The 23,726-nt window shown below is 37.7% G+C and overlaps 1 protein-coding gene across 2 annotated transcripts; it reads left to right on the forward strand.

Annotated features, from left to right (window-relative positions):
• The first annotated feature begins 1,359 nt into the window (after positions 1 to 1,359).
• appb (amyloid beta (A4) precursor protein b) lies at positions 1,360 to 23,692 on the forward strand. 2 transcript variants are annotated; one of them, XM_084421612.1, is made up of 17 exons: positions 1,440 to 1,651; positions 7,053 to 7,220; positions 9,805 to 9,934; positions 10,205 to 10,317; positions 10,695 to 10,885; positions 12,741 to 12,985; positions 13,423 to 13,593; positions 16,292 to 16,425; positions 17,867 to 17,941; positions 18,227 to 18,385; positions 18,525 to 18,653; positions 18,742 to 18,841; positions 18,933 to 19,136; positions 19,676 to 19,729; positions 20,126 to 20,196; positions 20,301 to 20,447; positions 21,900 to 23,692. In XM_084421612.1, the coding sequence occupies exons 1-17, from the start codon at positions 1,589 to 1,591 to the stop codon at positions 21,999 to 22,001; spliced, it is 2,256 nt and encodes a 751-aa protein (XP_084277738.1). In that variant the 5' UTR covers positions 1,440 to 1,588; the 3' UTR covers positions 22,002 to 23,692. The 2 variants fall into 2 exon arrangements, with proteins under 2 accessions (XP_084277739.1, XP_084277738.1); XM_084421613.1 differs by lacking the exon at positions 13,423 to 13,593 and having other exon boundaries at positions 1,360 to 1,651.
• Positions 23,693 to 23,726: the final 34 nt, after the last annotated feature.

Here is a 23,726-nt window from a genome sequence, read left to right on the forward strand (position 1 = left end):
AGTCATCTGAACATGTTGACGTAGAATTTTATGGGCTGGTGATTGGCTAATTTTCACCTGGATCTGCACATGCAAACTGACTTGTTTGTGGGCAGCGATTTTAGGAGGGAAAAACTGGGAAAAACCCAGACCGGACAAGAGAAACAAGTTCAAGTCCAATGCATTGTTCTATAAATTCCATAAGATGGCGCTAGAGGGCTTTAAATTCCCTTTCTGTGCCTTATTCATTTTCTCTTGGCTTTCCTACTGTTATTGCCCAGGAAATAAAGTTCATTGACCCTAATAATTATAGAAGGGTAACTAATTTGGGTAATACATTGGGTATTGTTTATGGTCCAAAAGTGAATGAAGTTCAAATATATATTTATACTGAGGAGACAACACATTTTCTGTGAACAGAAGATTGCTTTTATTAAAATTCTAGGCCTATAAAATAACACATGCTATATATATATATATATATATATATATATATATATATATATATATATATATATATATATATATATATATTATTCATAATAATCACTTCAGCAAAAGGTGTATCATTTCATTAAAACATGTCAAGTAGCCTATAACAACTCATTATTTCTGATTTAGTATCTGAACATACTACGTATTTCAAAAATGAATCAAAATTGGCCTACGTAAAATGAAAGCTCTGAAATCTATACAAATTTGCAATGAAATTTAAAACGGATTGTTTTGCTGTGCCAGATGCCTCTGATTCACATGTGTGCCTTTGCTACACGTGCCAGTTTGGATATGTAGAACAGAGAGAAGAATGAATAAAGTGAAAACACACAAGTATGACATAATATTATATAAAACAACAAATCTACATACATTGTGTATATATTTTTACATGTTTGAATCTACAATGGTCATCTAAACTCTGGAAACAAGGTTATATACATATTTTATTTTTATTTTTCGTCATACATTTAATTTAAAAACAATTATATAATTATAATTGTTTTAAGAGTAAATGTAAGAAATTATGTCTACTGTGAAGTAACAGTTCATCATTTTCAACAGTCATATTTTTTGTTGCTGGTTCCATGGTCATTTTTACACACTTTTAAGAGTTCTTCCAAGCTTTTTCTTTGACCTCGTTTTGAGGCTACAAAAACTGAATGAAATCATTCAGTGGCTTTGCTTATTCTATAGGCCTATTTATTTGGTGTAACGTGTCGGTTTAGGTAGCCTATAAGTAAATAGCCTAATTACTTCGTTCTGTCCGTTACACCAAAATTATGCAATAGTAGCAAGAGATTCAACTCTCAAACATGCTTTGCGATTGTGTCTGCTTTTGCTCTTCAATCATCCCTGTGTTTTGATGTATCGGTCAAATTCTGCGGTTTCCTCACTGACCACCACCTTCAATCTATCTGACTCTTCTCTTCCACACTCTCCTCTCTCCAGACGTGTGGTCAGCTGACTTTCACTGGAGCAGCTGTGTGCAGTCGCGCATTCTCACAAAGCACAGCCCAGCACAGACGATAGGGAGCTGAAAATCGCGACAGAAAAAACCTGAACCTCTCAGGACATTTATCCATCAGGACGTGCTGCGCTTGGGAACACGGCCATGGATATGGACCGTACGGTATTCCTGCTGTCAATACTGACGACTTTGTCGCTCGCCATCGAGGTAAGAATAGTGATTGTGTGTAATGGAGACGGAGCTTGATTCTCCTCCATACTTTAAATGACGGCCTGGGAGCGAAGGGGAGGAAAAACGCAAAGCTAGAGCATGACACGGATGCAGACAGACATTTGAGCGCTACGTGATTGTCAGCTGCGTATTCCAGCATGATCATACTTCTTCTCTCTAATGCAGTTGCCAGTTGGGTTTCTTGTCCATCGGTGTTTTAGATCAATTAAAAAGTGTTGGGTGGAGGCTCCTGGTGCAGGCAGGATCGCCACTAATATTAGGCACAGCGGGCGAACTGTAGCGCATGAAAGTGATACATAAGACGCGCATCATTCTAGCATCTTAAGTAGCATTGTTTTAATATCTGATGGTAATTTGCACACCTTCATATAAAACATAAGCATCACATTCGAAGGTGAAACGTGGCATTGAAACATATGCTATAATGAAGAATTGCACTATGGAAAACGCTAATATGGCGATTGTATGCTGCTGTGCCTGTGATGTTTTTTCCATGTTAGAGCAAATGTGGATCGGAGGAATATGAACTCATGTCATACAGATGCGGCTGGTGGAATCATGTAAACATCAGTGACTGACAGCTCTTTGTCAAGGGGACATGTGTTAAAGAGCGCATTCTCTCACCACCTGCAGTTTGCCTATAGTCCTTTTGTTTACACGATAAAAGAAAAGAAATATAAAACCCTGTGGCAGGTTTGCAAGATTGCAGAGCTCCATTTTGGGCGAATAAATGCTGTGGCAGCAATATATCCGACGGCCCTCCTGAGCCAGCATCAGAGGACAACGCTCATTCCTCTGCGGCGCCTTTTGCGCATCTATTATTCATACATGTCTTTATAAAGGAATTTGCTTTGTTATAGCCTAGGCGTGATTGTTAAAATGCGTAAATGATGTAGGACTTGTTCATGGTGGAGAGATTTTGTGAGGAATATTAGGCCTACAAAAAGATGTTAGTTGACAGAAGCAAGATGGCGTCCGTGAACTGCGGCGTTTCATTTTTTTTTTTTTTTTTTTTTTGTATCTCGTTAAGGCTAAATCTCCTATATGGATAGATAAACTTTCTCACTCCCACAAACACACACTGCAATACATGTTCTTTTCATGCACAGATTATTTTAATGGTGGTACTTGAATGTGGAGCTTATTGACACATCTGGTAGTCAGTTTACACATAGAGATATTTTATCTAGGCTACATAGTTTTCTGTAATACTGTCTACATGTAGATGTGGTGTTGTTAGTGTTCTTTTAAAATATGGTAGCCTATAATGGTACCAATATCAGGGAGAAAATAATGTAGAGCCTTTAGGGGCGTGACTCCCATATTACAAATAGGCTGTTTCAACATTATTTAAAAATTAATCATAACATTTTAGTTACAAATCAGCTATGTATTTTCGCAGGATAACAAATAGAAGCTCACCAAAAAAAAGTGACCTAATGTTATGGTTCCCATCTGGTTATTTTGTTTCCTAACATGAACGCTTTTTTTAGGTAACGCTTTGTTTTAATAACCATAAACTAATGTTTCCAGAACATTCTGGGAACCAAAAATTGTAAGCTGGGATAATACTAAAGCTCTTTCTGTTCAGTATTAGATCAGCAAAAAAAAAAAAAAAAAAATCAGGTTCTGTCATTGTTTTTCACATTATTATTGATTCACAATCACAATTATTTCACAACAACTGTTTAAAATCATGTTTGTGGGTCTTATTTCATGTGTGTTAGCTCAGAGGTCATCTGCTGCTGTATTCCTAAACATTGACTAAATTAATCTCAGTTATATTGATTTTATTGGGTCTTCAAAATTAAATGAATAAGTGGATTTTTGTGATGTAGGCATGCATGTCAAATGACAAAGTTTTGAACTAAAAAGTTACAAATTGACCCTTGTACCATTCAGAGTGCAAATCATATAATGACTTACAAGAAATAAGACCCTGGCCTAAAGCTTTTTTCATTAAAAGGTGTCATTTGTAGGTAGTGTGCCAAAACAAGCTCTGAGAGTTTGTGTTGTCACCTCTTTACTGGTCACCATGTTTTTCCTGAAATGTCCCTTTGCTTATTTTGCGCATAATTGGTAAATCTGTTTTCGGTTAGCCTCCATCTGAAAAGGGCTTTCTTTGTTTGACTGGGAAATATCAGTGGAACATTTAAACATGGTCGGTTTTAGATTGTTTTTGAGTGGTACAAAAACTACCTCATTGATTTTTGACAGCCTTTAAGATTAAGCCAGAGCTGAATGACTGTTGAAAGCTGCACATTTTCATTTTGCACTAATGTGGATCCTGAACTGCTATGACAACCTGGCTGAGACACTATTTTGGTACACTGATATCCACAGATGATTAGCTTTCACTAGTGTCAGTGTTAAAGCATTTATTATACATTGATGGTAATGATCTCATTACTCTAAAACAATCTATAGCTGAAATTTTGCAGCTTATTGCAGCAGTAGTTAAGACCATTTCATGTCTAACACATGGTTTTCCTAAAGAGTTAACTACTGTAGTGCGGCCAGCATAATTACAGTATTCTGTTTTTAAATTGCCCTACAGCATAGAGATGTTTTATTGCACTATAACCACCAAGCCATTTGTTAAAAGGTTAGAAAGAAAAACATTACGGACAGAGTCTATCTATCATCTATCATCATCCTATCTATCTGTCTATCTATCTATCTATCCATCTGTTGGGGTGTAACGACGATACCCTCATGTCACGATTCGATACATATCACGATACGATATTATTGCGATACTCCAAGACATATGGTAAAAGGTTAACAAGAAAATGTACTGTTGATTAAAATGCTAAATTTGATATTACATTGTGGGTGTAAATGAATAGGCTTGGACTTGGTGCTGGTAACCCAATGCACAGGATAATGGTGACACCAGAATAAACAAATATTCATCATTCTGATGCTGAAAGTACAGAATTATTTTAGACGAATATTTGCACTTTGTCACTGACTAAAATAATGTTTTTACTGGTAACATAAGGCATTATCAGGACCCACACATATTCCCCCATTGCATTTAATTATTATACATTATATTTAATATTATACATATAGTAGTTTAATGTAGTACTGACACTAAAACTCAGTTTTTTTTCTCACACAGCCTTGTAATTTTCATTTTGGGTGAACTATACTGAATACAGATTGTCATTATCCACAATAGCCTACATAGGCTATTGTTGTATTGAGATATATTGTGACACAATATATTGTTACACCCCTTCTATCTATCTATCTATCTATTGTAGTGGATTTTTTCCCTAAACCCAGACTATCTAGCGTCTACAAATCGACACTTAATAAATAAAACTGTTGCGTCTACAATCGACACTTAATAACTTTTATACTCTAGCTCTTTGCGTCATCCGTCGACAACTGGCCGAGTTTCTAACTAACTTGCTTCCCTAAACTGACCTGCTGCGCAGCAGTAATTAACAGACAGACTTTCAGCAAATGTCCTTTAAATGCTTTAATAACGGCCGGGAGAGTCTTCGAGCAGTTCTCAGAGAAACTCTCCCAAGAAGAATCAAGGCCGGAGGATCTCAGACAAATTCCATTGAGAATCCCACCGTAAAACACAGATACAACAGTTTTTATAGAATCGAGGTATGGCATAAATGTCAGGCTGCATTACATAATTTCCCCATTATTTGATTGGTTCTTCATATGCAAACCCCTCTGTTACTAGATAAAGCAAACTTTGTTACAGACTGTCTAGTTTCATTTCACAAACTTTGTTATTTTTACACACACATACGCACTCACAAAAAGTTCTCCATTGGTTTTGTACAGTACATCCTGTTCCATTAAGGTTAGATGTTAGAAACATGGTTAGTTTAATATATCGTTTAAAATGTATACAACTCTATCTATCTATCTATGTCTTATTAAGCCATCGTCTTAATGAGACAGATGCATCTTTCAGACAGCTGGCTACAGCAGCACTTCCACTGTTTGTTACCCAGGACAAAAGAGGGGAAACACAACAGTCCCATAATCCCTCACGCTCAGTTGAACAGACAGGGTGGGTCTGGTTGTAAGGAACCTTTGTGACTCACTGGGTCGAGGCCAGGCCAAAGACACACAAAAGAGGACCACCATTATTCTCTCTCTCTCTGACTATGAATTGAGTGTCTTCTGCAAATATGTTTTCCCTGTGTGTCATTTTCAGGACCAAACTCTTACTTTATCTCTCCCTTTCTATCTTTTTTTTTTTTTAATCTTCCCACCCACTTCAAGAGATTAGATTGTATTCGAGGCTTTTAACCCTGAACCGAATAAGGCAGTAATGTTTGATATTGTACGTTACATAACTGGCATTGTGGCTCTAAAAGATTAATGTTTGTTTACAAGTATCAGATGTAGAGAGTTTTCACTCTCATGGTTTCAGTTGAGTTGCTTGTAGCTTTACAATTTAGTTAAGCCAAAAAGAGTGAAACTATTTTGATTATTCATTTTGGTTTAGTATGAAGGAAAACAAATCCTCCATAGTTATCATAGTTATATATTCCTATGTTGAAAATTAAGATAAATGTATACTATACCATTTAAATGTTTGGGTAGGATTAAGGTTTAAGAAATGTAAGCTTTTATTCAACAAGGATACATACAAAAATCTAACTGACCCAAACTTTTGAATGGTGGTGTATATACATATTTATATAGTATTCAATATTTTATTGAATACCAGGAGATGTTTTCTAACACTTGCTTACCCGCTAAAAGCTTTGGTATAATTTGAACACTGCTAGCAAGGACCACAAAAACAGCAACAACAGCATAAATAAAGCCAGCAAACTGTACAGCAATAACCTGATAACAGTCGCTACATAATTTATTCACTCCATACACAGTGCATTCTGAGAACTCAAAACCCAACATTGTTCAATATGAAAGTGTTTATCCAGTCGACTTTCTGTTTGGCTAGTTAGGGCAACATTTGGTGCAATGTTGTTCGTCGTACGTGTTTGTATGTAGATTCAAACTAATTTCCTTGTATCTGTATGTCCCTGTCTGAACCCCACAAAACATGTTTCTTGGACATTATAATGTTTAGTGCTCTAAATAGATGGGCAAACCTGCTGTTATCTATATCTATACCGCACATAAACTATTTGTTGAATTGTTTCATTCTTGTGCTTCCCCACACATTTGCAGTTTTTCCTCTTTTCATTGTCATCCTGTCTCTGTTATCGAATTAATTAAATGATAGGCTGCTTACTTAATCAGGTTAATCACAGTTGATTGTATACATCAATATTTGCGGAGAAAACCCACCACATGAAGACATCTGAAGATCATAGGCTTATGTGATAATGGTTCCTCATGTTCCTGCTGATTGTGCTGTTGGCAGGTGCCATCAGATGACTCAGTGGGCTTGTTGGCGGAGCCCCAGGTGGCCATGTTCTGTGGGAAACTCAACATGCATATCAACGTCCAGAGTGGCAAGTGGGAGCCGGATCCAACTGGCACCAAGAGCTGCATCGGCACCAAAGAGGGCATCCTTCAGTACTGCCAAGAGGTAATGAGAGAGAAAAAAGATATAAAACGAGACGAGCAAATGTAATGAGTTCTGCTGCTGTGTCAGTGTTAGTTGTCAATAGCAAGCTTACACACATTGTAAAACATTGTATCGTGATTACTTTAGGAGTTAAAGTCAATTATATAATGACAATCACAGTATATAATAGGAGGCTTCTGGGTATTACATAAGCATGTCAAGTTCTATTTAGTGGTCGAATGATATAAGTTTGTCAATGGCTGATGCTGTTATTTGGGTAGCAATGTGGCTGATAGCCAATGTAATGGCAATATACTCTACCGTTCAAATCTTTGGATTTTTTTTTATACTTTATTCGGCAAGGATGCATTAAAAGTGACAGTAAAGACATTTGTAATGTTACAAAGATTTCTATTTCAAATAAGTGCTGTTCTACTGAATAGAGAATCCTCAAAAAAAAACATATTTCACAGTTTCCACAAAAATATTAAGCAGCAAAACAGTTTTCAACATGATAATAATACGAAATGTTTCTTGAGCACCAAATTAGCATATCCAAATGATTTCTGAAGGATCATGTGACACTGAAGACTGGAGTAATGACTGCTGAAAATATATTAAAATTGAATAAAAAATGTTTTAATAATATTTCACAATATTACTGATTTAACTGTATTTTTGATCGAATAAATGCGGCCTTGGTGAGCATAAGAGATTCTTTCAGAAACATAAAAAAATCTTACTGACCCCAAAACCTTTGAATGATATTGCATGTTTGCAAATGAGAGTACATAGTACAAACAAAAATCTGACATCAAATGTTTATTTTACTAAATATATTCCAATAAATTTAGTCAAAAATATTTCTGAAATCTAAACTGACCCTTTTTACACATTCATGGTCTTATTGTGCAAAGATAAATTTTGCAACTAAATATGTTCAGCCATGAAGTTTGAGTTTTGGCTGTAAGACAATATGTGAAAACAAACAGTTGTTTTTAGGATTAATTTTAATTAATTAACGCCAGCTTGTGATGGTGATGAGGGAAAATTGCTTAGTTTTTTTTTAAATCACAATTATTTAGTTAAAGTGGTCCTATTATGCCCTTTTACGAAGTCTTGATTTTGTTTTTGGGTTGTACTAGAATATGCTTTCATGCTTGATTGTTAAAAAAAAAACACATTATTTTTCACATATTGTACATTATTACAGCTCCTCTCTACTAGTCTGTCCTGAACGCATTTAGTTCCAGTTTCGATGAAGCCCCTCCTTCCGAAATGCAAAATGTGATGTGATTGGTTAGCTGGCCCAGTGTGTTGTGATTGGCAGCGTTTAGCTGCATTTTATCGGGAAATGTCCCACCCCTCCATAACCACGAGTTCTGCTCTAGTGTAAATATAAAGGATGGCATCAATTTCAAACCCGATTCAGACCCTGACAATGTTAACAACAAGAGGAACACCCAGAACTGATTTCATGCACAGACTTTGCAAGCACAGATTTCACAAGTCGTTTCACCAGGAGTGGTACAGTATGTTTTTCTTGTACATGATAGGTACGATGTTATGTACCATTTAATCATGATATTTGTCAGAAAACTATGGTCATACAAACAGTAATCGTTCACAAAAACATTGTTTATTTTCCTAAGGGGCGTTGAACAGCCTTACAAAAGCGAGAGCTTACAAAAGCTATAGTAAACAACCCTATATCAACACTAATGTTGGCTAACAGACAACATAAAACTTATAATTAGAACTATAGAATTATATTTCTAGTCAATAGAATATGTAACTACAAATAAGAAGACATACTTATAAGTTGTCATCCACAAACAACATATTGTCCCAACAAGGTGGAAACGGAGCAGCATTTGTATGTAGGCTGCATCGTGGTACTGGAAGCTGTTCTTCGTAAAATGTGCAGCGCACAGATAAACATCAGGACTATAATGTTCAGGAACAGTGTTTAAAATAAATTTGACCCGTTCTAAGTTCGTCAGCCTTAGGAAGGTCAAACAAATGAGTTGTGAAAAAGCGTCTCTTTGACATAGCAGCAGCTTATCCAGGCCTCATCCGCTTTTCTGCGTATTCCGTGGGCGGGTATTATTTAAATGAGGAACATTATGACTTCATAAAGCCCTGAAAAATCATGTTGTAGTCCAAACGAGCCATTTGTTGTAGTTCTTTGGAAAGTGGATTCTGTTAAATAAAATAACTCCCTTTGGAGTGGACTTTCAGCTTTGTAAACTTGCAGATTTTTTTATGCTTAAACAGCAACATTACACACTAACTAAAGTTGAAAAGCATAATAGGACCCCTTTAATCCTGAGAATTATTATTTTGCTCCACCTCTGAAACGACTTTTCTGTTTTGGATGATGTCACCAACCCCTCAAATTTTTCTACATTCTGATATATACCACCTCCTTTTCACCATCCAAGCACTTACCAACGGATAAAATCAAGATCCCTCATCCTGTCTCGTTGAATATCCTGTTTCACTTGAAAATAGATCAGGTTATGCAAGTAAAATGAATTGCAAATGGCTTTTCTGTTGACCTCAACAACAGCTGGTAATTTGTACACTGTCTTGACTCCCACAGGTATACCCAGACCTCCAGATCACTAACGTAGTGGAGGCCAACCAGCCCATCAGCATCCAAAACTGGTGCAAAATGGGTCGCCGCCAGTGCCGCAGTCACGCGCACATTGTGGTCCCCTACCGCTGCTTGGGTACATATTAGTGTTTTACATTAAACTATCCTTCAATGTGATGATTACATCAGTTCTCTGCCACTCCTCGGGTTTTAACCTGGATTTGTGGAACATTAAACTAATGCTTTTAGCGTGGCTGTTGTGTGATTTCCTATCATCCTTCCACATCCGATAAGATGAGATTCATCAAAACACAACGTTTGCTCAGGATATTTTCCCCTGCAAGTTACATATCAGCAAAAATCTATTTGAGCACCTAATGAGCAAATGTTTGTGTGTTTTTATTAGTTGGGGAGTTTGTAAGCGATGCCCTCCTGGTCCCAGACAAGTGCAAGTTCCTGCACCAGGAGCGAATGGACATGTGCGAGAGTCATCTGCACTGGCACACGGTGGCCAAAGAGGTCAGAGGTCACACCACATGACATTTACTGTACTCTCTCACAAAGTTATAAAACCATACACAGCTGTAATCTGTGCCAGAAAAAGCCGGATCCATATCAGGCATCTCCAGAACTGAATTTAGTCCCTATTTTAGTGGATCTCCATTTGAAAAGAAATGTTTGCTTTTTATTTTTGCTTTAATGTTTAATATAAAATGATATCCCCAGACATGCATGTTAAATAATGGTGTAGGCAGATTATGATTGAATAGGATGTATAATTCATCTCTATCTAACCCACGAGAGCGTTCTACTTATAGCTCTATGATGACTCAGTGCATTATACCTCTCTTGCTTTCGTTCACACTCACACTTTCCCTGTGGCTGCCCCTTTGCAGTCCTGCGGTGATCGTTCCATGAATCTCCATGACTACGGCATGCTGTTGCCGTGCGGCATCGACCGTTTCCGTGGTGTCGAGTTTGTGTGCTGCCCCATGGAGGAGCACAAGGAGTTAGACAGCGAGGAGCAGGAGGAGGCCAACTCAGATGTGTGGTGGGGCGGCGCAGAGGCCGAGTATACCGACAGCAGGTACACAGACACAAGTGGTATTATTGACACTTCGTTCTGAGACCACTTGTGAACGTGTTTATTTTGAACAACTTTTTTATATAAATTATTATATTTTTGCAATTTATTATGTCCACCCTTTGCTTTCATGACAGAAGCACTCTAGCTGCATGATCTCCACAATTTTGTGTATAACCTGATTATTATGTTCTCCAGCATGATTTGAGAAAGATGAAAAGCATCCCATGTTGAAAAAATATATATATTTTGGGTCAAAATATATGCTACATAAATGTTGTAAAAAGTACTAAATATTTTCAGTTTGAAAATGTATCACTAATGTAATGCAAAATGTACTTAACCCTCTGGTGCTGCTCTCATGGCGGTCAAAAATTATTATTATTTCTTTATTTTTTTTACCAAATTAATTAACTATATTTTAGTTCGATAATGTTTTTTATTTAATCTTTTTTGGTACCAAATTATATTTATAGAATAGTTACGAACCATGAATGCATAGACCTGAAAATGAAATTTACTGTCGTAAATCTTGAATGTTTTGGATCAGTCTTAAGTTTGGTCTTTTTTAAAGAATCTTGAATGTTGGTAGATTATTGCTGAAGTGAAAAAAAGTTATAAAGTTCAAGTTTATTATTATGAAAAATGCATACAAATACTATTTTTAAATTTGATATGAAATATATATTTTCCAAAACATGTTTTACTCTAAAACTGTGAGAAAATCAAATCCATAAATCTAAACAAGCTGTGTTCCAAATTTGTGCTTGATATCTCAAAAAAATTGTTTTCAGTAACATTTGGTTTAGGCGCAGTACCAAATGTTTCCACTAGATGAAATTTGCTTCACATACGTTTCCAATGTGGTGATTTTTTACCACGAACAGTACAAGTCAAGTCAAGTCACATTTATATACATAGCGCTTTTTACAATACAGATTGTTTCAAAGCACCTTTACAGAGATAACAGGAAAAAAATGCAACAGAGCTTGTTTCCAGAAGAAAATAGCGTCACAGTCCAGCTTAAGTAAGTTCAGTGATGTTTCATTTTTGTTGTAAAAAAGTTAGTAATTTAGTTAATTTATATATATGAGCGTCGTCCAGCTCAGTTCAATTCTCATATAATGGTGTCAATGCAGGCAGATCAATATTATTGTTGAATAATAAATTAAATGTTAAATTTAATGTCCCTAACTAAGCAAGCCAAAAGCCACTGGCAACAAAGGTGAAAAAAAGGTGACACACGTGAAAAAGGCAATGGTGGCAAGGAACCAAAACTCCATCAGGTGGCAGAATGGAGAAATGGAGTACAAGTGTGACTATTGTTTTCAGGACCATTTAACCGTCAAATCATGTCCATGATTTTATTTTGTTTTCACATAGCAAGTGCTAAAACCTTTACCAAGTTTTGTACCATTCTGATGAAGTAAAAAAAAAAAAAAAAAATCAGCCCTAGAAGGTTAAAGGGGCAAGAAAATTAATTCCTAATAATACATTTTGTGTAAATGGCGCTAAATGTTTAAGTGTAAATATATACATATAGCAATAGCTTTGGCTCTTTTTGTATATTTTGAAATAAATGTATGAATATATTCATATGAAAATATATATATGAATCTTATGAAAAATATATTTTTTGACGTATGTGATATTTGTGCTTTAATTGAAGAAAAACACCTGACCGTCTCTACAGAGGAGTTCACATGATCAAACGCACTTTATTTGATTAGTGACAAAGAAATAGTGCAGAATCTTAAATCTGTTCATTTCCTTGTTTAAATAATATTTTGAATCCCACCTTTTCAATATAGTCTCAGACTTGTATATGCCATGAACTTCATACATTTTTGCATCACAGCGTACTGAGAGAGCAGACCCCGACCAAACCTGAGCCCGCTGTGACTGAGGATGATGAGGATATCAACAATGAGGAAGAGGAAGTATGGGACAACGATGAAGATGGTGACGGTGAAGATGATGAAGACGAGGAAGATGACGACGAAGACACAACCGACGAACAAGACACCAGCGAGCAGACCTCCAACGTTGCAATGACAACCACCACCACTACCACAACAGAGTCTATAGAGGAGGTTGTGCGAGGTGAGATTTGTGTATGCTTTATTGTACATTTCAGTGGTACGTTTCAGTATTCAAATGTGAAAAAACACCCTTACAAGACATCAAAAGAGTAGACCCAAGGTCTAGCTAGGACCAAGGAGCAGGACCGGAGCACACAACGTTTGAAATGATTTTTATTGGTACAAAACGACTAACGTTTCGACGCCCATGCGTCTTCTTCAGAGTCAAAGAGTCTTCTTTTGACTCTGAAGAAGACGCATGGGTCCTCTTGGTCCTTGGGTCTCCTCTTTTGATTTCTGCGTCCTGTTCCGTGAACACCAACCAGGCTGAAGCGCAAGTGACCCCTTTTTACTACCCTTACAAGACATGTTTGAGAGAATGCACAGGATAGGCAAAACTGGAGCAAAATGTTACATTTAAACATTTAAACAAATCAAAGAGTGTCTCTTCTCCATTAGCGGTGTGCTGGGCCCCTGCTCGGTTGGGGCCATGCCATGACAAGATTCCCCGCTGGTATTTTGTGGTGGAGACGGGCCGATGCGCCCCCTTCATCTTTGGGGGCTGTGGGGGCAACCGCAATAACTTTGAATCAGAGGAGTACTGCATGGCTGTCTGCAGCAGCAGTGTGTGTAAGTCCAGACGACTCCTGAGAGGAAGTTCACCTCTCTGCTAACCAGCACATCGTCTCTTTCTCACTTTCTTCACTTCATTCGTGCTAAACTCACAAGCTCAGCAGATGGCTGGATGCTTTAGCCCGCATGGATTACAGGTCTCTGTGAGGTGACTGTACAGGCAGAGCGCCTAGTTCCTTTAGTTTAACCTCCTGCTGTCTTGTCTGAGCACACTGAAACTTTTCTGAAACTCTTCTGAAACTCTCCATCTTCGTTTCCTGAATCTACACCACCATGTTAAAAGAAACAATATTGTTTTAATATTCAAATCCGGATTGTGAGTGATGAGTAAAAGCACGGGGCATAGGGATGAGTGGCGTCAGACTTGCTTGTTTTGATCCTTTTTTGATGACACTTAAGTTTTTAACACAAGTGTTGCATAATGTGAAGCTGTTTTGGCACTGATGCCAGTCTTATCATACATATCTTATCTTTTGTGGATCAAGTTTCAAATAAAAAAGGACATTATCAAATAAAATGTTCAAGTGAGATTCGTAAAGTATTTAATTAACTGAATTATTCATAAATAGTCATACATGCATTGTTATTTAATATATAAATATTTCTTGCTCTGGAAATTCCATCAAAAGTAACTAAATCATAATATTTATATCATCGATGTGATTTAACATTACTCATACCTCCTGTCCCTTAACTGGATACCGTAAAATAATACAAAGACCATGTCTTTTTATTGTATTGTCTTTGCTAGCTGTATGCAAAAACAAAGACAGCGCAACCAGTGTAGTTTAATTCATGCACAAGTAAATCTTATGAGCCCGTTTGTTTAATGAATTGTTCAAAAAGCATTTGCAGAATTACATCTGACTTAATTACTGAACTGCATGTTATCAGATCAAATACAGATTTTAAAATTTCGAGAGAAAAAAATAGTAGCAGTTATAGAGTCAATAGTAGCAATAAAATCTATACTTTTCCAAAAATGGTATTCAAGGCAAGTCAGCTTTATTTATATAGTGCTTTATACAATACAGATTGTTTTGTAGTAAATAATAATTAGTAGTAAGTGGTTATTAAGGTATTGTTTAATTGAATATGTTCGCAGGAAAATGTATTTATTTATTTAATCAATTATTCTTCATGGTGGGCAGTGTTTTCCATACTGTACTACGGTTTCGTGTTTGCTTTTTTTGAGTTTCAGCCACTACAGATTTTGAGTAGATACTGACATATTTGATAGCATGGATGTTTGTTTGTGCTTTTGTCTGTTTTTAAAGCACCTGCATGTCAGTGGGTGTATTTCTTAACCTGCTGAACACTGCGCTTCTGTATGTACCCTCCCCCATTCTCTCTCTCCGTTTGTGTTTATCTCTGTGTGTGGGCCAGTGATGGAGCTGTAGTCGGCCTCTGGTCAGACCAGTCTGCGGCAGTGGTTCAGTGGGCGGTTTACGCTCGATTAAGCACAATGCTGGACGCTGTGGGAGAGTGACAGCGAAGCAGCCCTCATTCTGACAGGGCATATTCCTCACAGCTGGTCTGGCTTCTCCCGCATGCTCGCTGTCAGAATGTGTCACAGCAGCTTCACATGAGCTGCTGCAAAACACACCCATAGAAATACAGCTCTCACACCCCCACACACTTACAGCGGCTCAAAACAAGTGGACACTTATTCCACAATTAAAAATGTCACTGCATTACAAATTATCAAACTAAATGGCATTTATTTTAAAGATAGCTCAAGCACACTTTATTAAAAAAATCACTAAAGGACATGTTTGGTTTAAAATGGTAAAACAATAGACAAACTGTTCAAAATTAAGTATACTTAAACATGTCTTCATGTCTTTATTAATTTGAAAACCGTTTACTCTTTGGGGCTGTTTAAACGACACCGTTTTCGACTAAAAACGTAAAACATTTTACGTGCTTTGGACATTCATTTACACGACAATGGCGTATTGGGTGCCTGAAAATGCTAGATTTTGAAAGCGGGTTTCAAAGTGCGAGTTTTTGAAAACGATCTCCGTGTAAACAACAGAAACGCGAATCTCTGAAAACGATGACGTCATGCACGTGTATTACTGTTCAGTCTATAGTGTTTCATCGCCATCTAATGGCCTGGCAGCAGAATACAGGGTTTTCAGTCGTTTTCTCGGATCCGTGTGAATGGGGATCGTTTTGACAATGGTGTCGTCTGTATGTGGAAAACTTCTCCGTTTTAAGAATATCGTTGTCGTGTAGACGTACCCTAAAATAACAGGTCTTATTTTGCATTATTCATTGATGCACATTATTTCAAAGTTCTGCAACAAAGTCTAGCATAATTTGTGTGCATATGCCTCATATTTGATATTTTCTACTTCATGCAGTGACATTCATTTATTTTCTTTAGTGTTTTTAAGTGTCAAAACACTTTTTGGGGTCACTGTATATACATAGATCTACCATACTGGATGATTTTCCAGCATGAAAACTCTTTTAACTCTCTGAGCATACCTAAAACATGCATTATAGCAACCTTTGGCAATAGTAATCTCACACAAATGTTTCTGACTTTGCTAACCAATTTTAACCTGCATCGGAACTAGCTGTTCTTTCCCTGGAGTCTTCACTCTCTTTGCCGAAAGGAAGATTCTCTGGCTCACATTTATCTGTTTTTTGACACTCGCTGAACAAGACTTCTCACTCTCTCTAGTGCCAACCATGGCCCCGAGCCCTGCTGATGCTGTGGATCGTTACCTGGAAGCTCCAGGAGATGTGAATGAGCACACCCGCTTCCAGAAAGCAAAGGAGAGCCTGGAGGCCAAACACAGAGAGAAAATGTCAGAGGTGGGAACCTGAGTAGAGTGGTATAATGCAGTTATAGCAGTGGGTCAAAGTTCTCTTACAAAAACAGTGTGGTGGTAGTAGGGCTGGGCAACAGAACTAAAAAACAGTTTCTGTTTTTTATAGGATTATGTAGGATCACATTTGTGTGTGTGTGTGTGTGTGTGTGTGTGTGTGTGAGTGTGTGTGTGTGTGTGTGTGTGTGTGTGTGTGTGTGTGTGTGTGTGTGTGTGTGTGTGTGTGTGTATATATATATAGCAGGTGTTAGTACCAACTAACATTTTGAAAATACGATTGAATCCATAAACATTTACGTCAGCGCGGCTTTACAAATGATTTACATTGTTACATGGGTTTCATGAATGAGGCCCAATGAACAGAAGAAAACACAGAGCTTAAATACACTGAACAAACCAATCAACTAATGAAGATCAGGTGCAAACACTAATCAAACCATAAGTAACCATAGAAACTAACTAGAAGAGGGAAAAAGGAACAAAGGAAACACATCAAACATGACATAACCCTGACAATTGTACAATTACAATGTTTGATGCAGGAAAAACCATAGATATCATATATAAACGCTAGATGTCTCGTGCGCGCTGCTGGCCAATGGAGGTCGACGTCCGCACGTGGCAGCCATCTTGCCACAGTGCGCTCGCTCACTGTTTAATGGTGCAAATACTTTAAAATAACCATAACTTGCTAAATTTTCTACCGATTTTCAAACGGTTTGGTTTGTTATAAACGTCAGAGATGTAGTTATGAGACTACATTCATACACTGCATACATATGAAAAATTATAACATACATGTTCAAGCATTCGGAATTATAGCCACGTTAATAACGTTTGTAAGAAACCAAACCGTTTGTAAATCCGTCAATATTTCAGCGAGATAAGAGGATTTGTGTGCGTGCTGATCATTCACCTTAATGCACAGAGCACTGTGACAAGATGGCCGAACGATGATGCCGGAAGTGACTGCGCCATAAGACATCTAGCGTTTATATATGATATCTATGGGAAAAACATATATATTTTACTGAAACATTTAAATGATGAAAAATGAGATTGCTGAATAAAAAAAAACATGAGATTGCTGAATCAGAGTTTTGATTTAGTTCAGTGAAAGTGAAAGTTTGAAGTGAATTATTACCATTTAATTGGTATGTTATTGTTTGTTAAAACCTTAAAAGTATAATTATGTATGTCAATGCAATGTTAAAGATATTATTATTATATAAGGTTTTATCTCAAAAATAGTTTAAGTAAATGTAGTATTTAATTAGAAACAATTATTAATATTTTTATTTAAATATCTATAAATGTATATAAAAAAAATGTCATATTATAATATCACATATTATTTATACTTTACCATTGTACATGTCCAAAAGACATTTTTCTCCTGTCTCTTCATCCCTCTTATCTCTCTTCAGGTAATGAGAGAATGGGAGGAGGCAGAGAGACAGGCAAAGAATCTTCCTCGTGCTGATAAGAAGACCATAATTCAGGTAAGCTTAATAAATGTGAATAGGATATGTTGGCTGATGATTCATAAGCAGTGAACGGCAGAAAATAAACATAGTTTATTGTTAATATAATCTAGCGGTTTGTGAACCTGTTATATAAAAGCACTTAGCGGGGTTACGGTCCAAGTGCATTCAGATTTAGTAGCACAGCATACAGTTTCCATTAAAGCGGAGGGGGGGATTCTCAAGCGGACTGAAAGGCACTGTATTTTATTCTTCGGGATTAATAAAAGGCTTCTGGCTTAATGTTTATTCGTGTTTCTATAGCGCTTCCAGGAGAAGGTGGAGGCGTTGGAGAAAGAAGCGGCCGGGGAGAGACAGCAGCTGGTAGAAACCCACATGGCACGAGTGGAAGCTCTGCTGAACGACCGTCGCCGCCAGGCTCTGGAAAGCTACCTTAGCGCCCTTCAATCGGACCAGCCTCGGGTATACGCACACAACCATGCTGCTCAACCACTAACAAAATGGCTTACACATGTTGTTTACAATAGTAAATTGTATAATGTCTTTGCTAATCTAGCTAAAAAAGAAAAACCTGTTTTCTCCTGTGTCCCGTCTCGTACAGCCTCGGCAGGTTCTCAGTCTGTTGAAGAAGTACATACGAGCGGAGCAGAAAGACAGGCAGCACACCCTCAAACACTTTGAGCATGTGCGGGAGGTGGATCCGAAGAAGGCGTCCCAGATTCGACCATTTGTAAGCTTATGTCAAGGTTGTTCTTTCCTACTTAAGATATAAAATGTGTAGACACTTCAAACTTCAGTTTGACCCCTTGTGCTCATAGGTGATGACCCACCTGCGTGTTATTGAGGAACGCATGAACCAATCCTTGGGGTATCTCTACAAGGTGCCACAAGTGGCTAATGAAATCCAGGACCAAGTGGGTGAGTGTGAAGTGCTTTATTTAGTGTTGAGTTCACTGTCATATCATTTTGGGAACAAGTTTCAAACTTGGGTCTACTGAAACTTTCTCAGCACTGCTGATTCAGCGTGACCAGGCGGAAGTCACCCAACAGCTGTCATCTCTCCAGAGTAAGATGAGGGTTAGCTACGGGAACGACGCCCTGATGCCGGACCTGCCTGACAGCACCACCACCCTGGACATCCTGCCGCCAGAGCAGGACGGCCTGGGCTTCATCCACCCCGAAAGCTTCAACCAGGCCAACACTGACAACCATGGTAAACATTAACACATTCAAAGCTGGAACTGAACCGTAAAACTTTAAAAGGCCCATTTTCATGAAAAGTATATACATATTGAGTAACCAATCATATACAACTATACACCGGAGTTCAAAAATGTGTGTTTTTTTTTTTATGTATCATGGTTTCTACAAAAAAAATATAAAGCAGCACAACCATTTTTAACATTGATAATAATAAGAAATGTTTCTTGAGTGCAAAATCAACATATTAGAATGATTTCTGAAGGATCATGTTACACTGAAAATGATGCTGAAAATTCAGCTTTTCCATCACAGCAATAAATTACATTTTCAAATATATCAAAATAGACAACAGTTATTTTAAATTGTAATGATATTTCTCAATATTACAGTTTTTTTGATTATTTAATTTTTTTTAAATGCAGCCTTGGTGAGCAGAAGAGATATGTTTAAAAACATTAATCTTGCCAACCCAAAACTTTTTTGAACGGTAGTGTAAATAATCAAACGCTGGATTTAAAAGAGGCTGAGCAGCTTTTTTGTCTTGCTCAGTTGAACCCGTAGATGCCCGTCCAATTCCAGATAGGGGTCTGCCTACGAGACCTGGTGAGTGTCTACTTATTATTTTCAACAATTGCTTTGTTTAGTTGCTTTGTTAATTATGAAACTGAACTGAATCAACATATCTAGTTCATATAACAACACTTTTTACAGCTTCTTTACAGCAGAATTTGAATTTGTCTCATATTTGAAGTTATTTTCCTGTTTAAAGGCACAGTATGCAGTTTCCGTTTTTCTCAAACAGCGACCCCTAGAGTCGCTGTGGAGTACTTGTATTTAACGTTACTGTCGTAAATACCACTCACTCTTCACTCTTCATTTTCTTCGTTGACTCTGCCATGATTCACGTCTGAAATGCGTGCTTGTGTCTTCCATAGAGGCTGCTTCATGTGTTTAATATCACATATCTAATGAATATGTTCATATGTGTGTATTTTTAAGAGATTCCAAAGGTTCGGCTGGATATTGAAGAAAGACACAATGCTGGTTATGATGTTCGTGACAAGAGACTGGTACAACAATTTACACACATATTTCGCTAAACATGCATACATACAGACAAAATATCTATATATTTCACATGCAATAAGTAATTGATGTGTTTGTGTCGAATCAGATGTTCCTTGCAGAAGACATGGGCTCTAATAAGGGGGCAATCATTGGCCTGATGGTGGGTGGAGTCGTGATTGCTACTGTCATTGTAATCACCCTTGTTATGCTCAGGAAGAAGCAGTACACTTCCATTCACCATGGAGTTATTGAGGTGAGAAACATGTTCAGATATCTTTACATGACAATTTAGTGATTTGCAAACTTGGAAATGTCATTGAAAAAAAAGTCTTTAAAAGTCTTTAATGAACTTTCTGTTGCCTGCGCTAAAATATTTCATTAGCTAGAAATCTGCTATTTCAAAAAGTAGTCTTTTTTAAAGTTCACTTGATCATATAATCAGAGATGAATAGGGGGCGACAACTGACGCCGTGTCTGTGACGCTTCACAACGTCACAACAGAAAAACTAGCATGTTTAATATTTTTTCGGTCCCCCGCAGCGGGTTCCGTCACATATGTGACTTTGACCAATAGGAGCACAGAAGCTCTTCTGAACACACCTCTCAAACATGCCGAAACAAAAGAAAGATGATGGTATTTGTGCTGCTATGTGGAATTAGAGCTATGGCAACAATACGGCAAAAAAGTGAAAAAGATAAATGCTGGCGAACAATAGGCGAACACGTTTAGTACATTTATTTTATTTTTACTACTGGCTAAACATTTTTTTTATTAAATTCTACCTCAAGTTTGCTTTGGAGGATTGCCAGCCCATACTGTAATCTTTGTGCAATCCAGTAACGTGTCCACTGTCAGGTTTTCTTTTTTTGTGAGGGGCTTTTCTGACGACAAGACAGCCAGTGCGACGACTGGTCGGAAAGCAACGTGTAGTCTGACATGTTTCTTGTTTACAACACAAAAAGACATAATCTGACAGAGTGACAAATATGTTGTGTAGTCTGAATCCAGGATTAGGTAGCTTAACCTACCTTCCTCCAATGACATTCCTCCAGCATTCCTCATTCTCCCCTTCTACAGCTTTAGACCTACATTTGTCATCCAATGTATTTTTCATATTCCCCCCTGAGTAATATATAGAATGACAAATGTAGACCTAAAAATGGAGAAGGGGAGGAGGAGGAGGGAGGCTGGTGAAATGTCATTGGAAGGTAGGACAAGTTACTGCTCATATAGTCTGTGACAGCAGAAGGTCTGGACTCCATAGCAGCTTTCATTGGCCGAGGACCACCCAGAGGCCATCTGACTGACATTTAAAGCAACCAATCACGGTTTATTTTGTTCTGCGTCATGTTTAGGGGCGTGAAAATGTAACATCGATGTCCCTACAATAACAGACCGGTGTGTAAAACTGACGTATTTTAAAAAGTCTATGACGCGAACTTTACATATTTCACATACTTTTGCAAATCAAGCGTTTAGTTGATCCTGATTACTCGTTGTAACAGTTGTAAACACTTCCATGAGGGGGTTTGGCATCGCGGCATCTTTGCTTCCATATTTTTTTTATAAAAACTGAAAATATCAAAATAAAGGCTAGTTCATAATATTAATAAATACTTAAATAGTATATAAAAATACTACAATAACACTGCTGGGAATGAAAAAAACACATTTAATGACCACCATATTTTTTTAACATCTCAGGTTGACGCAGCGGTGACCCCTGAGGAACGCCATCTCACTAAGATGCAGCAGAACGGCTACGAGAACCCCACCTACAAGTTCTTCGAGCAGATGCAGAACTAAAGAACCACTTCAAATCCCCGCTCTCCCCCTCACCAACACCATCAGCACCATCAGCACCATCACCCCACTGCATCAGGACAGAGAATGCAGACTGATCCCTCATACACACTGTTGATCAGCTCTGTCACCATGGAGATGAGAGTGGCTTCCATCACCTGACCATTTCATCCAATCGAATGAGCGCTCAATCGGTTTGCACAGAAAAGTGATGTATCATTGCTGCCCATTCAGCCATCTGTCGGTACGATGGTCCATCTGTGCGTTCACATGCTTGTACGTCACAGCATTGTGTGGTGAATGATGCGTCTTCTGCTCTGTTCTCTTCACCCATGCATGCTTTCCTTCTAACTTACCCATGGTTCTCTAATTCACAGGGTTTTTTTTCTCTCATGTGAGCATTTTTGTTCCCCTCCAGAAATTTCTTTCTCTTTTGTTTGCACGTTTCCTTCCTCTTTCGCCCTCCTTCCTTTTTCCTTGGCACTCAGATGATGCGGTGCTGTGTTTGGCTACATGAGGCTCCAAACGCAAACTACCAGATGCAGAATAATGTACTCATCAATAAACTTTCCATTCAGGTTTTTCTTTTCTGTAAAAAAAAAAAAGTAAAAAAAAAAAAACATACGCAATGAATGTTTTTATTTTATGTGTAATATGTATTGAATTAAGGCAGAAGCTAGCTGTATCTATGTAGTGCATGGAAATTTTAACAGAGAGACGGTTTCTGGATCCAAACACAGGCTTTGACCTCTCTCTCATGTAGAGATTTTAGCTGGATTGTACATTTTATTGTCTTCTTGTGATCACATTTTAAATAAGTGAAAAAAGAAATCTGCTTGGCTACATTGTCACAGGGACATGCTTTAACTGAAGTGTGCTTTTTCTTTCTTTTGGACCATGCCACGCACACTTAAATGGTTGCATGGGGCTGGAAAAAGATGTATGTATTGTATTATGAAGTGTAATATTAGCCCACGTTTTGGTTTATTAATGTTCTACGCACTCTGCATTTTTTTTAAGGGTCTACCTACACCCTTTTTGCCTCATGAAGTTTTATTCCATGTCGGGGTTTGGTATGGGGCCGGGATTAGGGAAAGGAGGTATGAAGTGGTGGGAATTTGCTTCAGAAATAGCCACCATTTTTTTGTTTGTGTGATTTTTGTCCTACTATCCCCTCTTTGTATTCCCCCAGTGTCTGTGATATTCACGAACACATTTTGGGACAGAAACACTTCACCTCCCCTCTTTTGTTTCACTCAAGTATGTCATAGCACCTTATAGGTCAGAGCAGGTAGAAAGGGACGGGTAGATAATGAAATAATGTAATGAGTTCATGCCATATGGTCTATTGAAATGACCTTTTAAATTATTTTGAAAGTGCCATGATGTTGAAGGAAATCGTGAACTGTTGTATAATGCATTGTACGAGACAGCCATTAAACAATTCAAACATTGTGCAGTTATGTCACAGTGCACACTGCTCATTATGTTCCTGTATAGAAGTACCTTAGCTCTAAAAGTCTGGTGTTGTGCTGATTTGTGGATACTCTGAGGTGAGTGTCTGTGGTCAGTAGGGAGCAGAGAAAGCTCTTTCTGTGACATTTTCCTTCAGTATCTATTCAAATCATTGGCTTAGAAGGGGAAAAGCTTTCTACAACACTGTAACCCATGAATAAAGTTTTGAATGTACATACAAACTCCTTGTGATGTGTTGTTTGGTGCACGAGA

The sequence above is a fragment of the Rutilus rutilus genome, assembly GCF_951802725.1.
Source record: "Rutilus rutilus genome assembly, chromosome: 10".
In the NCBI taxonomy this organism is placed as follows: domain Eukaryota; kingdom Metazoa; phylum Chordata; class Actinopteri; order Cypriniformes; family Leuciscidae; genus Rutilus; species Rutilus rutilus.

Bases quoted from the DNA above. Each gene is read 5' to 3' on its own strand.
- appb (XM_084421612.1), top strand. From the start codon at position 1,589: ATGGATATGGACCGTACGGTATTCCTGCTGTCAATACTGACGACTTTG. The intron at 9,935-10,204 runs GTACATATTAGT...TGTTTTTATTAG, and splicing joins GGTCCCCTACCGCTGCTTGG to TTGGGGAGTTTGTAAGCGAT. The intron at 19,730-20,125 runs GTGAGTGTCTAC...TGTATTTTTAAG, and splicing joins GGGTCTGCCTACGAGACCTG to AGATTCCAAAGGTTCGGCTG.